A 14,472-nucleotide genomic window follows, 5' to 3' on the forward strand; every position below is an offset into this window, starting at 1 on the left:
AGATCCACTATACGAGACATAACAGACAGAAGAGAGGACAGACAGATGTTGTTTCACCTTTATTCACATCTAACTGTGATTTACAATGACAGCCTGACTTTTAGAGGAAAGATGTCAGCTCTATTCAACAACAACTGACACAAACCTTGTAGAATGAGAGGAACAGGAAGACAGGTTTTCTACGCTAGATGGCCTCCACGCCAGACGGCCTCTACACTAGATAGGTGATCAAGATCGTCATTAGCATAACTCCCCCAGTATATCTCAGTTAGTTTAAAATAACAAATGTTTGATCAAAATGTCCGCCAAAAAGCGTTCAGAATCCCAAGGAAGATGAATTAATGTCTAAGTGGATATGATTAGGTTCATGTACCAGAGAGCAGCAGCACGGCAGACAGGCAGACAGACAGACAGACAGCACGGCAGACAGCACTGCAGACAGCACGGCAGACAGCACGGCAGACAGCACGGCAGACAGACAGACAGACAGAGACAGCACGGCAGACAGCACGGCAGACAGCACGGCAGACAGGCAGACAGGCAGACAGACAGACAGCACGGCAGACAGCACGGCAGACAGCAGACAGCACGGCAGACAGACAGACAGCACGGCAGACAGCACGGCAGACAGACAGGCAGACAGACAGGCAGACAGGCAGGCAGACAGGCAGACAGACAGGCAGACAGACAGGCAGACAGGCAGACAGGCAGACAGCACGGCAGACAGCACGGCAGACAGACAGACTGGCAGACAGCACGGCAGACAGCACGGCAGACAGCACGGCAGACAGCACGGCAGACAGGCAGACAGCACGGCAGACAGCACGGCAGACAGCACGGCAGACAGCACGGCAGACAGACAGACAGCACGGCAGACAGACAGACAGCACGACAGCACGACAGGCAGACAGGCAGACAGGCAGAGAGGCAGAGAGGCAGAGAGGCAGAGAGGCAGAGAGGCAGACAGGCAGACAGTCCACCTTGGAGGGATTTTTGAACTGGTAGAGCTTGTTAAAACATTCATCTCGATGTATGAAGCTGTGTTATGCTGAAGACTTGTTGGCATCACTCAGGACAATCAAATCAAATGTATTTATAAAGCCCTTCGTACATCAGCTGATATCTCAAAGTGCTGTACAGAAACCCAGCCTAAAACCCCAAACAGCAAGCAATGCAGCTGTAGAAGCACGGTGGCTAGGAAAAACTCCCTAGAAAGGCCAACACCTAGGAAGAAACCTAGAGAGGAACCAGGCTATGTGGGGTGGCCAGTCCTCTTCTGGCTGTGCCAGGTGGAGATTATAACAGAACATGACCAAGATGTTCAAATGTTCATAAATGACCAGCATGGTCAAATAATAGATCTGGGACAGGTAGCACGTCCGGTGAACAGGTTAGGATTCCATAGCCGCAGGCAGAACAGTTGTGGGTCTTGGGACCATAATAAATTCAGATAAAGATGGAGAGGAGAGGAGAGATGGAGAGGAGAGATGGAGAGGAGAGATGGGGAGGAGAGATGGGGAGGAGAGATGGGGAGGAGAGAGATGGAGAGGAGAGAGATGAGAGGAGAGCGATGAGAGGAGAGGAGAGATGGAGCGGAGAGATGGAGGAGAGATGGGGAGGAGAGATGGAGAGGAGAGAGATGAGAGGAGAGAGATGGAGAGGAGAGAGATGGAGAGGAGAGATGGAGAGGAGAGATGGGGAGGAGAGATGGGGAGGAGAGATGGAGAGGAGAGAGATGAGAGGAGAGAGATGGAGAGGAGAGAGATGGAGAGGAGAGAGATGGAGAGGAGAGAGATGGAGAGGAGAGATGAGAGGAGAGGAGAGATGGAGAGGAGAGATGGAGGAGAGAGATGGAGAGGAGAGATGGAGAGGAGAGATGGAGGAGAGAGATGGAGAGGAGAGATGGAGGAGAGAGATGGAGAGGAGAGATGGAGAGGAGAGATGGAGAGGAGAGATGGAGGAGAGAGATGGAGAGGAGAGATGGAGAGGAGAGATGGAGAGGAGAGAGATGGAGAGGAGAGAGGAGAGATGGAGAGGAGAGATGGAGAGGAGAGATGGAGAGGAGAGATGGAGAGGAGAGAGATGGAGAGGAGAGAGATGAGAGGAGAGCGATGAGAGGAGAGGAGAGATGGAGCGGAGAGATGGAGGAGAGATGGGGAGGAGAGATGGAGAGGAGAGAGATGAGAGGAGAGAGATGGAGAGGAGAGAGATGGAGAGGAGAGATGGAGAGGAGAGATGGGGAGGAGAGAGATGGAGAGGAGAGATGGAGAGGAGAGATGGAGAGGAGAGATGGGGAGGAGAGATGGGGAGGAGAGATGGGGAGGAGAGATGGAGAGGAGAGATGGAGAGGAGAGAGATGAGAGGAGAGAGATGAGAGGAGAGAGATGGAGAGGAGAGATGAGAGGAGAGGAGAGATGGAGAGGAGAGATGGAGGAGAGAGATGGAGAGGAGAGATGGAGAGGAGAGATGGAGGAGAGAGATGGAGAGGAGAGATGGAGGAGAGAGATGGAGAGGAGAGATGGAGAGGAGAGATGGAGGAGAGAGATGGAGAGGAGAGATGGAGAGGAGAGATGGAGAGGAGAGATGGAGAGGAGAGATGGAGAGGAGAGAGATGGAGAGGAGAGATGGAGAGGAGAGATGGAGAGGAGAGATGGAGAGGAGAGAGGGAGAGGAGAGAGGGAGAGGAGAGAGGGAGAGGAGAGAGGGAGAGGAGAGATGGAGAGGAGAGAGATGGAGAGGAGAGATGGAGAGGAGAGAGGGAGAGGAGAGAGGGAGAGGAGAGATGGAGAGGAGAGATGGAGAGGAGAGATGGAGGAGAGAGTCGTTGCATAGCATTGTATTGAATGAATGAAATCACAAAAGTTAAATAGGAAGTGAAGCACATTCTCTGTTTTAGATGGAGGAGACACATCACATACTGAGCTGCAGGAGAAATATATCTCGTCAGTGATGGAGACTGAGTCCACCCACTGTTGAAAGCACTACTGTAGCCTACTCTCTCTCAAGCAGGAGAAAGCAATTTGGCCCTGACAGGCTCTTTGGCAATTTGGCCCTGACAGATGAGGGTGACCAGATGACTGGTGAGGCTACCTGGTCCCAGCCTCCCTGCTGATCGGCAGGTAGCCTAGTGGTTAGAGCAGGTAGCCTAGTGGTTAGAGCAGGTAGCCTAGTGGTTAGAGCAGGTAGCCTAGTGGTTAGAGCGTTGGGCCAGTTACCAGCAGGTAGCCTAGTGGTTAGAGCAGGTAACCTAGTGGTTAGAGCAGGTAGTCTAGTGGTTAGAGCGTTGGGCCAGTAACCAGCAGGTAGCCTAGTGGTTAGAGCAGGTAGCCTAGTGGATAGAGCAGGTAACCTAGTGGTTAGAGCAGGTAGCCTAGTGGTTAGAGCATTGGGCCAGTAACCAGCAGGTAGCCTAGTGGTTAGAGCAGGTAGTCTAGTGGTTAGAGCAGGTAGCCTAGTAGTTAGAGCAGGTAGCCTAGTGGTTAGAGCAGGTAGCCTAGTGGTTAGAGCAGGTAGCCTAGTGGTTAGAGCAGGTAGCCTAGTGGTTAGTAGAGTAGGTAGCCTAGTGGTTAGAGCAGGTAGTCTAGTGGTTAGAGCAGGTAGCCTAGTAGTTAGAGCAGGTAGCCTAGTAGTTAGAGCAGGTAGCCTAGTGGTTAGAGCAGGTAGCCTAGTGGTTAGAGCAGGTAGTCTAGTGGTTAGAGCAGGTAGCCTAGTAGTTAGAGCAGGTAGCCTAGTGGTTAGAGCAGGTAGCCTAGTGGTTAGAGCAGGTAGCCTAGTGGTTAGAGCAGGTAGCATAGTGGTTAGAGCAGGTAGTCTAGTGGTTAGAGCAGGTAGCATAGTGGTTAGAGCAGGTAGTCTAGTGGTTAGAGCAGGTAGTCTAGTGGTTAGTAGAGCAGGTAGCCTAGTCGTTAGAGCAGGTAGTCTAGTGGTTAGAGCAGGTAGCATAGTGGTTAGAGCAGGTAGCATAGTGGTTAGAGCAGGTAGCATAGTGGTTAGAGCAGGTAGTCTAGTGGTTAGAGCAGGTAGTCTAGTGGTTAGTAGAGTAGGTAGCCTAGTGGTTAGAGCAGGTAGTCTAGTGGTTAGAGTAGGTAGCCTAGTGGTTAGAGCAGGTAGCCTAGTGGTTAGAGCAGGTAGCCTAGTGGTTAGAGCAGGTAGCATAGTGGTTAGAGCAGGTAGTCTAGTGGTTAGAGCAGGTAGCATAGTGGTTAGAGCAGGTAGTCTAGTGGTTAGAGCAGGTAGTCTAGTGGTTAGTAGAGCAGGTAGCCTAGTGGTTAGAGCAGGTAGTCTAGTGGTTAGAGCAGGTAGCATAGTGGTTAGAGCAGGTAGCATAGTGGTTAGAGCAGGTAGCATAGTGGTTAGAGCAGGTAGTCTAGTGGTTAGAGCAGGTAGTCTAGTGGTTAGTAGAGTAGGTAGCCTAGTGGTTAGAGCAGGTAGTCTAGTGGTTAGAGTAGGTAGCCTAGTGGTTAGAGCGTTGGGCCAGTAACCTGAAAGGCTGCTAGATCGAATCCCTGAGCTGACAAGGTCCAAATCTGTCGTTCTGCCCCTGAACAAGGCAGTTAACCCACTGTTCCCCTGAACAAGGCAGTTAACCCCACTGTTCCCCTGAACAAGGCAGTTAACCCACTGTTCCCCTGAACAAGGCAGTTAACCCACTGTTCCCCTGAACAAGGCAGTTAACCCCACTGTTCCCCTGAACAAGGCAGTTAACCCCACTGTTCCCCTGAACAAGGCAGTTAACCCCACTGTTCCCCTGAACAAGGCAGTTAACCCCACTGTTCCCCTGAACAAGGCAGTTAACCCACTGTTCCCCTGAACAAGGCAGTTAACCCACTGTTCCCCTGAACAAGGCAGTTAACCCCACTGTTCCCCTGAACAAGGCAGTTAACCCCACTGTTCCCCTGAACAAGGCAGTTAACCCCTCTGTTCCCCTGAACAAGGCCTCCTCTCTCGGTTCCTCCTCCTCTCTCGGTTCCGCCTCCTCTCCCTGTCCCTCCTCCTCTCCCTGTCCCTCCTCCTCTCCCTGTCCCTCCTCCTCTCTCGGTTCCGCCTCCTCTCCCTGTCCCTCCTCCTCTCCCTGTTCCGCCTCCTCTCCCTGTTCCGCCTCCTCTCCCTGTCCCTCCTCCTCTCCCGGTCCCTCCTCCTCTCTCGGTTCCGCCTCCTCTCTCGGTTCCGCCTCCTCTCTCGGTTCCGCCTCCTCTCCCTGTCCCTCCTCCTCTCTCGGTTCCTCCTCCTCTCCCGGTTCCTCCTCCTCTCTCGGTTCCGCCTCCTCTCCCTGTTCCGCCTCCTCTCCCTGTTCCTCCTCCTCTCTCGGTTCCGCCTCCTCTCCCTGTTCCGCCTCCTCTCCCTGTTCCTCCTCCTCTCTCGGTCCCTCCTCCTCTCTCTGTTCCGCCTCCTCTCCCTGTTCCGCCTCCTCTCCCTGTTCCGCCTCCTCTCCCTGTTCCGCCTCCTCTCCCTGTTCCGCCTCCTCTCCCTGTTCCGCCTCCTCTCCCTGTTCCGCCTCCTCTCCCTGTTCCGCCTCCTCTCCCTGTTCCGCCTCCTCTCCCTGTTCCGCCTCCTCTCCCTGTTCCGCCTCCTCTCCCTGTTCCGCCTCCTCTCCCTGTTCCGCCTCCTCTCCCTGTTCCGCCTCCTCTCCCTGTTCCGCCTCCTCTCCCTGTTCCGCCTCCTCCTCCACCCCCTCCTCTGCTCTCTTCTGATTCATGTACATTTGAGTCATTTAGCAGACCTTTTCCAGAGAGACTTAAAGTAATGAGTGCAAACATTTTCATACTGGTCCCCGGTGGGAATCTAAACCCACAACCCTGTCGTTGCCATGCTCTACCAACTGAGCCATAAGGGACCCCCTGCTCAAACTCAACCCCTGTCGTTGCCATGCTCTACCAACTGAGCCATAAGGGACAGCCTCCTCAAACTCAACCCCTGTCGTTGCCATGCTCTACCAACTGAGCCATAAGAGACAGCCTCCTCAAACTCAACCCCTGTCGTTGCCATGCTCTACCAACTGAGCCATAAGGGACCCCCTCCTCAAACTCAACCCCCTCTCATCTTCCTCCTCTTTTCTGTCTGTAACTTGAATCATTCCATCCTCTGGACACTGAAGGTGATAGATACCCATCTTCTGGGTATCAACCTATCAGGGTTCAGTCCTCTGATCTTATTTAAACAGGCCTCGCCAGGAGTTACAAATCTGTACACCTGCAGCGCCAACACTCAGCGATGATCAGCAAGACAAATGACAGGAGGTGAGAATAAATCATCGTGAGAGTGAGGTGGATGAGGAGAGGAGAGGAGAGGAGAGGAGAGGAGAGGAGAGGAGAGGAGAGGAGAGGAGAGGAGAGGAGAGGAGAGGAGAGGAGAGGAGAGGAGAGGAGAGGAGAGGAGAGGAGAGGAGAGGAGAGGAGAGGAGAGGAGAGGAGAGGAGAGGAGAGGAGAGGAGAGGAGAGGAGAGGAGAGGAGAGGAGAGGAGAGGAGAGGAGAGGAGAGGAGAGGAGAGGAGAGGAGAGGAGAGGAGAGGAGAGGAGAGGAGAGGAGAGGAGAGGAGAGGAGAGGAGAGGAGAGGAGAGGAGAGGAGAGGAGAGGAGAGGAGAGGAGAGGAGAGGAGAGGAGAGGAGAGGAGAGGAGAGGAGAGGAGAGGAGAGGAGAGGAGAGGAGAGGAGAGGAGAGGAGAGGAGAGGAGAGGAGAGGAGAGGAGAGGAGAGGAGAGGAGAGGAGGAGAGGAGAGGAGAGGAGAGGAGAGGAGAGGAGAGGAGAGGAGAGGAGAGGAGAGGAGAGGAGAGGAGAGGAGAGGAGAGGAGAGGAGAGGAGGAGAGGAGAGGAGAGGAGAGGAGAGGAGAGGAGAGGAGAGGAGAGGAGAGGAGAGGAGAGGGGCTCCACAAGGCTCTTACCTCTGTTTATCTGACCACTACAAGTTTAGAGAGGAGGCACTGCAGACGATATCTCTCTCAGGTCATTTCATCTCCCTATTTTCTCAAGCTGTCCTCCTGCCTGTGACAAAGTCCCACGACTGCAGTGCCAACCCCCTGGGAAGAGAAGAGACCACAGCCACTTCTCCTCACCAATGCCGTCGGCTCCCAGGGCTGGCGGACACATAACTCTAGCTTCATTAAAAGGAGAGTTTCATCTCAGATGGAAACGGGCTGGGGACTCTGGGATATCCGGCAAGCTGGATGGCGGTCCATAGGGAAGCACATTAAAGATATTTAAACTGAGATGAGGTAGAGGAAATCACTAGTAACACTTCGGAGGGTGTGTAATAGGGGGGAGGACGGAGGTTGTGTAAAACCTCAGACGCTACCTACTACCTCAGACCCCACCTCAGACCCCACCTCCTACCCCAAACCCCACCCCAGAGAGGAGGAAGTCAGGAGAGAAACACAGTAGAGAGAAGAACGTCAGGAGAAACACAGTAGAGAAGGAAGTCAGGAGAAACACAGTAGAGAAGGAAGTCAGGAGAAACACAGTAGAGAGAGAAGAACATCAGTAGAAACACAGTAGAGAAGGAGGTCAGGAGAAACACAGTAGAGAAGGAAGTCAGGAGAAACACAGAGAGAGAAGGACATCAGGAGAAACACAGAGAGAGGAGGACATCAGGAGAAGCAGAGAGAGAAGGAAGTCAGGAGAAACACAGTAGAGAGAGAAGAACGACAGGAGAAACACAGTAGAGAAACACAGTAGAGAGAGAAGAACGTCAGGAGAAACACAGTAGAGAAGGAAGTCAGGAGAAACACAGAGAGAGAAGGACGTCAGGAGAAACACAGAGAGAGAAGAACGTCAGGAGAAACACAGTAGAGAAGGAAGTCAGGAGAAACACAGTAGAGAAGGAAGTCAGGAGAAACACAGTAGAGAAGGAAGTCAGGAGAAACACAGTAGAGAAGGACGTCAGGAGAAACACAGTAGAGAAGGACGTCAGGAGAAACACACAGAGAGAAGGACGTAAGGAGAAACACAGAGAGAGAAGGACGTCAGGAGAAAACACAGTAGAGAAGGGCGTCAGGAGAAACAGTAGAGAAGGGCGTCAGGAGAAACAGTAGAGAAGAACGTCAGGAGAAACACAGAGAGAGAAGTCAGGAGAAACACAGAGAGAGAAGGACGTCAGGAGAAACACAGAGAGAGAAGGACGTCAGGAGAAACACAGAGAGAGAAAGACGTCAGGAGAAACAAGTAGAGAAGGAAGTCAGGAGAAACACAGTAGAGAAGGACATCAGGAGAAACACAGTAGAGAAGGACATCAGGAGAAACACAGTAGAGAAGGACATCAGGAGAAACACAGTAGAGAAGGAAGTCAGGAGAAACACAGTAGAGAAGGACATCAGGAGAAACACAGTAGAGAAGGAAGTCAGGAGAAACACAGTCGAGAAGGAAGTCAGGAGAAACACAGTAGAGAGAGAAGAACGTCAGGAGAAACACAGTAGAGAAGGAAGTCAGGAGAAACACAGTAGAGAGAGAAGAACATCAGTAGAAACACAGTAGAGAAGGAGGTCAGGAGAAACACAGTAGAGAAGGAAGTCAGGAGAAACACAGTAGAGAAGGAAGTCAGGAGAAACACAGAGAGAGAAGGACATCAGGAGAAACACAGAGAGAGGAGGACATCAGGAGAAACAGAGAGAGAAGGAAGTCAGGAGAAACACAGTAGAGAGAGAAGAACGACAGGAGAAACACAGTAGAGAAACACAGTAGAGAGAGAAGAACGTCAGGAGAAACACAGTAGAGAAGGAAGTCAGGAGAAACACAGAGAGAGAAGGACGTCAGGAGAAACAGAGAGAGAAGAACGTCAGGAGAAACACAGTAGAGAAGGAAGTCAGGAGAAACACAGTAGAGAAGGAAGTCAGGAGAAACACAGTAGAGAAGGAAGTCAGGAGAAACACAGTAGAGAAGGAAGTCAGGAGAAACACAGTAGAGAAGGAAGTCAGGAGAAACACAGTAGAGAAGGACGTCAGGAGAAACACACAGAGAGAAGGACGTCAGGAGAAACACACAGAGAGAAGGACGTCAGGAGAAACACAGTAGAGAAGGAAGTCAGGAGAAACACAGTAGAGAAGGGCGTCAGGAGAAACAGTAGAGAAGGGCGTCAGGAGAAACACAGTAGAGAAGGGCGTCAGGAGAAACAGTAGAGAAGAACGTCAGGAGAAACAGAGAGAGAAGGACGTCAGGAGAAACACAGAGAGAGAAGGACGTCAGGAGAAACACAGAGAGAGAAGGACGTCAGGGAGAAACACAGTAGAGAAGGAAGTCAGGAGAAACACAGTAGAGAAGGGCGTCAGGAGAAACAGTAGAGAAGGACGTCAGGAGAAACAGTAGAGAAGAACGTCAGGAGAAACACAGAGAGAGAAGTCAGGAGAAACACAGAGAGAGAAGGACGTCAGGAGAAACACAGTAGAGAAGAACGTCAGGAGAAACACAGTAGAGAGAGAAGGAAGTCAGGAGAAACAGTAGAGAAGGAAGTCAGGAGAAACACAGAGAGAGAAGGAAGTCAGGAGAAACACAGAGAGAGAAGGAAGTCAGGAGAAACACAGAGAGAGAAGGAAGTCAGGAGAAACACAGTAGAGAAGGAAGTCAGGAGAAACACAGTAGAGAAGGAAGTCAGGAGAAACACAGTAGAGAAGGAAGTCAGGAGAAACACAGAGAGAAGAACGTCAGTAGAAACAGAGAGAGAGAAGGAAGTCAAGAGAAACAGAGAGAGAGAAGAACGTCAGTAGAAACAGTAGAGAAGGAAGTCAGGAGAAACACAGTAGAGAAGGAAGTCAGGAGAAACACAGTAGAGAAGGAAGTCAGGAGAAACACAGAGAGAGAAGGACGTCAGTAGAAACAGTAGAGAGAGAAGGAAGTCAGTAGAAACAGTAAAGAGAGAAGGACGTCAGTAGAAAGCTCTGTCACCATACAGGGAGGGGAAAAGCAATGCACCCTTGTCTACATCGACACTTCAAATGGCTCCCTATTCCCTATGGGCTCTGGTCAAAAGCAGTGCTCTATATAGGGTGTAGGAAGCAGCCTTGTGATATGCAGCAGCCTCTCGTTCCTGAGAGAAGAGGTGTAGAGAGAGAGAGAGAGAGAGAACTGCTGCATATAGCTGCTATGTGACTGGACTGTAATGGAGAGGTACTTAAACAACACTGAGTTGTTTCAATGGCTCCCTGGGAGCATAGCAGAAATTCTCTTTCTTTTAATTCTTCATCTCCACTGTTTCACATGATCTGAGTCAGAGCGCTCTTTATTCAGAATGTGTCTTCATGGTGGGACGGACAGGAAATGGCTGTAGGCTAGTAAAACTATGAATTTTAAAGTGTCAAAAGATGGGCTGTTGTAGTCAGTGCCCCAGTCTTTCCCTGGTCTTTGTTCTCATTGCTTCAGTTTTCATCTCCTCTTTGTTCCCATATTCATCCCATCTTGTAGCCCAAGACAGATTGAAAACCATCCTAGGGTTTGGTTCATTCTAGGAGAGGAAGCCATGAGCCCAGAAGCCAAGAGTCAAGTTCACAGCAGAAAGCACCAGTCTAACAACACACATTCTATATAGTTATAATGAGGTGTCCAACGGTACAGTTCTAGATGAGGAACATCATGTCATATGCACCAGCTTGGTCATTTTACTGGGAGGGAGGGAGGGAGGGAGGGAGGGAGGGAGGGAGATTGGTGGGGGGGAGAGGGAGAGGGAGGGAGGGAGGGAGGGAGGGAGGGAGGGAGGGAGGGAGGGAGGGAGGGAGGGAGGGAGGGAGGGAGGGAGGGAGGGAGGGAGGGAGGGAGGGAGGGAGATTGGTGGGGGGGAGAGGGAGAGGGAGAAGTAAGGAGGGCTGGAGGGAGAGGGAGAGCGTGAGAGATGGAGAGAGAGAGAGAGAACGGTGGAGAGAGAGCGAAGTAGGGAGGGCTGGAGGGAGAGAGAGGGTAGAGGAGGGAGAGAATGCTGGAGGGAGAGAGAGAGAGAGAGGGAGATGCTAGAGGAGGGAGAGAAGGCTGTAGTGGACTGTAGTGGACTAGAAGGAGAGAGGGCTAGAGGGAGAGAGAGAAAGTAGAGGAGGGAGAGAAGGCTGTAGTGGACTAGAAGGAGAGAGGGCTAGAGGGAGAGAGAGTCTCTTTACCGTTCTGTGTGAGCTTGGTGGAACACACCAGGGTTGCTATCTGGAAGGAGTCCTTGCTGATGGTACAGTTGCCCAGGTTGTGTGTACCCTTCCCTGTAGTGGACAAACCCTTCTCCTCCAGCTCCACCTTAGTAGCAGGCAGGTTCAGATATAGAGACGAGTCCTCCAGCTTCTTAGCCTCCGCCTGGGGGTCATACAGAATTACACATACACATATACCTGGTCCGTGGTGTTATATGACCTGTATACGATGAGGTGGTTCTTATATGACCTACCCTGTATATGATGAGGTGGTGTTATATGACCTACCCTGTATACGATGAGGTGGTGTTATATGACCTACCCTGAATATAGAGACGATATAGAGACGAGTCCTCCAGCTTCTATATGATGAGGTGGTGTTATATGACCTACCCAGTATAGATGAGGTGGTGTTATATGACCTACCCTGAATACGATGAGGTGGTGTTATATGACCTACCCTGAATACGATGAGGTGGTGTTATATGACCTACCCTGTATACGATGAGGTGGTGTTATATGACCTACCCTGTATACGATGAGGTGGTGTTATATTACCTACCCTGAATACGATGAGGTGGTGTTATATGACCTACCCTGTATATGATGAGGTGGTGTTATATGACCTACCCTGTATACGATGAGGTGGTGTTATATGACCTACCCTGAATACGATGAGGTGGTGTTATATGACCTACCCTGTATATGATGAGGTGGTGTTATATGACCTACCCAGTATAGATGAGGTGGTGTTATATGACCTACCCTGAATACGATGAGGTGGTGTTATATGACCTACCCTGAATACGATGAGGTGGTGTTATATGACCTACCCTGTATACGATGAGGTGGTGTTATATGACCTACCCTGTATACGATGAGGTGGTGTTATATTACCTACCCTGAATACGATGAGGTGGTGTTATATTACCTACCCTGTATACGATGAGGTGGTGTTATATGACCTACCCTGTATACGATGAGGTGGTGTTATATTACCTGTATACGATGAGGTGGTGTTATATTACCTACCCTGAATACGATGAGGTGGTGTTATATGACCTACCCTGTATAGATGAGGTGGTGTTCTATGACCTACCCTGAATACGCTGAGGTGGTGTTATATTACCTACGCTGAATACGATGAGGTGGTGTTATATGACCTACCCTGTATACGATAAGGTGGTGTTATATGACCTACCCTGTATACGATGAGGTGGTGTTATATTACCTACCCTGTATACGATGAGGTGGTGTTATATTACCTACCCTGTATACGATGAGGTGGTGTTATATGACCTACCCTGAATACGATGAGGTGGTGTTATATTACCTACCCTGTATACGATGAGGTGGTGTTATATTACCTACCCTGTATACGATGAGGTGGTGTTATATTACCTACCCTGTATACGATGAGGTGGTGTTATTACCTACCCTGTATACGATGAGGTGGTGTTATATGACCTACCCTGTATACGATGAGGTGGTGTTATATTACCATGAATACGATGAGGTGGTGTTATATTACCTACCCTGTATACGATGAGGTGGTGTTATATTACCTACCCTGTATACGATGAGGTGGTGTTATATTACCTACCATGTATACGATGAGGTGGTGTTATATGACCTACCCTGTATACGATGAGGTGGTGTTATATTACCTACCCTGTATACGATGAGGTGGTGTTATATTACCTACCTTGTATACGATGAGGTGGTGTTATATGACCTACCCTGTATACGATGAGGTGGTGTTATATGACCTATCCTGTATACGATGAGGTGGTGTTATATGACCTACCCTGTATACGATGAGGTGGTGTTATATGACCTACCCTGTATACGATGAGGTGGTGTTATATGACCTGTATACGATGAGGTGGTGTTATATGACCTACCCTGAATACGATGAGGTGGTGTTATATGACCTACCTTGTATACGATGAGATCGTGCTCTCCGTCCCTCAGGGTCGTCCCATCGTACCTCATCAGCTTCACAAACGACAGGGCGAATATCTTCTCCGATTTGTCTTTGGCTGCAGGGGGAGGAATGGATATAACCAGTTAGAGCCCCGCCCACTGAACCAGACAACCAGTTAGAGCCCCACCCACTGAACCAGACAACCAGTTAGAGCCCCGCCCACTGAACCAGACAACCAGTTAGAGCCCCACCCACTGAATCAGACAACCAGTTAGAGCCCCGGCCCACTGAACCAGACAACCAGTTAGAGCCCCGCCCACTGAACCAGACAACCAGTTAGAGCCCCGCCCACTGAACCAGACAACCAGTTAGAGCTCCGCCCACTGAACCAGACAACCAGTTAGAGCCCCGCCCACTGAACCAGACAACCAGTTAGAGCCCCACCCACTGAACCAGACAACCAGTTAGAGCCCAGTCCCACTGAACCAGACAACCAGTTAGAGCCCCACCCACTGAATCAGACAACCAGTTAGAGCCCCGGCCCACTGAACCAGAAAACCAGTTAGAGCCCCGCCCACTGAACCAGACAACCAGTTAGAGCCCCACCCACTGAACCAGACAACCAGTTAGAGCTCCGCCCACTGAACCAGACAACCAGTTAGAGCCCCGCCCACTGAACCAGACAACCAGTTAGAGCCCCACCCACTGAACCAGACAACCAGTTAGAGCCCAGTCCCACTGAACCAGACAACTAGTTAGAGCCCAGTCCCACTGAACCAGACAACTAGTTAGAGCCCAGTCCCACTGAACCAGACAACTAGTTAGAGCCCAGTCCCAATGAACCAGACAACCAGTTAGAGCCCCGCCCACTGAACCAGACAACCAGTTAGAGCCCCGCCCACTGAACCAGACAACCAGTTAGAGCCCCACCCACTGAACCAGACAACCAGTTAGAGCCCCACCCACTGAACCAGACAACCAGTTAGAGCCCCGCCCACTGAATCAGACAACCAGTTAGAGCCCCGCCCACTGAACCAGACAACCAGTTAGAGCCCCACCCACTGGACCAGACAACCAGTTAGAGCCCAGTCCCACTGAACCAGACAACCAGTTAGAGCCGAGCCCCACTGAACCAGACAACCAGTTAGAGCCCAGTCCCACTGAACCAGACAACTAGTTAGAGCCCAGTCCCACTGAACCAGACAACTAGTTAGAACCCAGTCCCACTGAACCAGACAACTAGTTAGAGCCCAGTCCCACTGAACCAGACAACTAGTTAGAGCCCAGTCCCACTGAACCAGACAACTAGTTAGAGCCCAGTCCCACTGAACCAGACAACTAGTTAGAGCCCCGCCCACTGAACCAGACAACCAGTTAGAGCCCCACCCACTGGACCAGACAACCAGTTAGAGCCCCGCCCACTGAACCAGACAACCAGTTAGAGCCGAGCCCCACTGA

At 51.0% G+C, this 14,472-nt stretch overlaps 1 protein-coding gene across 1 annotated transcript in view; it reads right to left on the reverse strand.

The window, feature by feature from the left end:
• Window positions 1-14,472, reverse strand: part of LOC116359717 (dedicator of cytokinesis protein 1-like) — a gene marked incomplete at its 5' end in the record, with an annotated part of 464,327 nt that overhangs the window by 398,389 nt on the left and 51,466 nt on the right. Inside the window, 2 exon segments of the mRNA XM_031813059.1 lie at window positions 11,067-11,250; window positions 13,026-13,129. Of these exon segments, the coding sequence (XP_031668919.1) occupies window positions 11,067-11,250; window positions 13,026-13,129 (288 nt within the window).

This window comes from Oncorhynchus kisutch, unplaced genomic scaffold, assembly GCF_002021735.2.
Source record: "Oncorhynchus kisutch isolate 150728-3 unplaced genomic scaffold, Okis_V2 Okis04b-Okis11a_hom, whole genome shotgun sequence".
NCBI classification, from domain to species: Eukaryota; Metazoa; Chordata; class Actinopteri; order Salmoniformes; family Salmonidae; genus Oncorhynchus; species Oncorhynchus kisutch.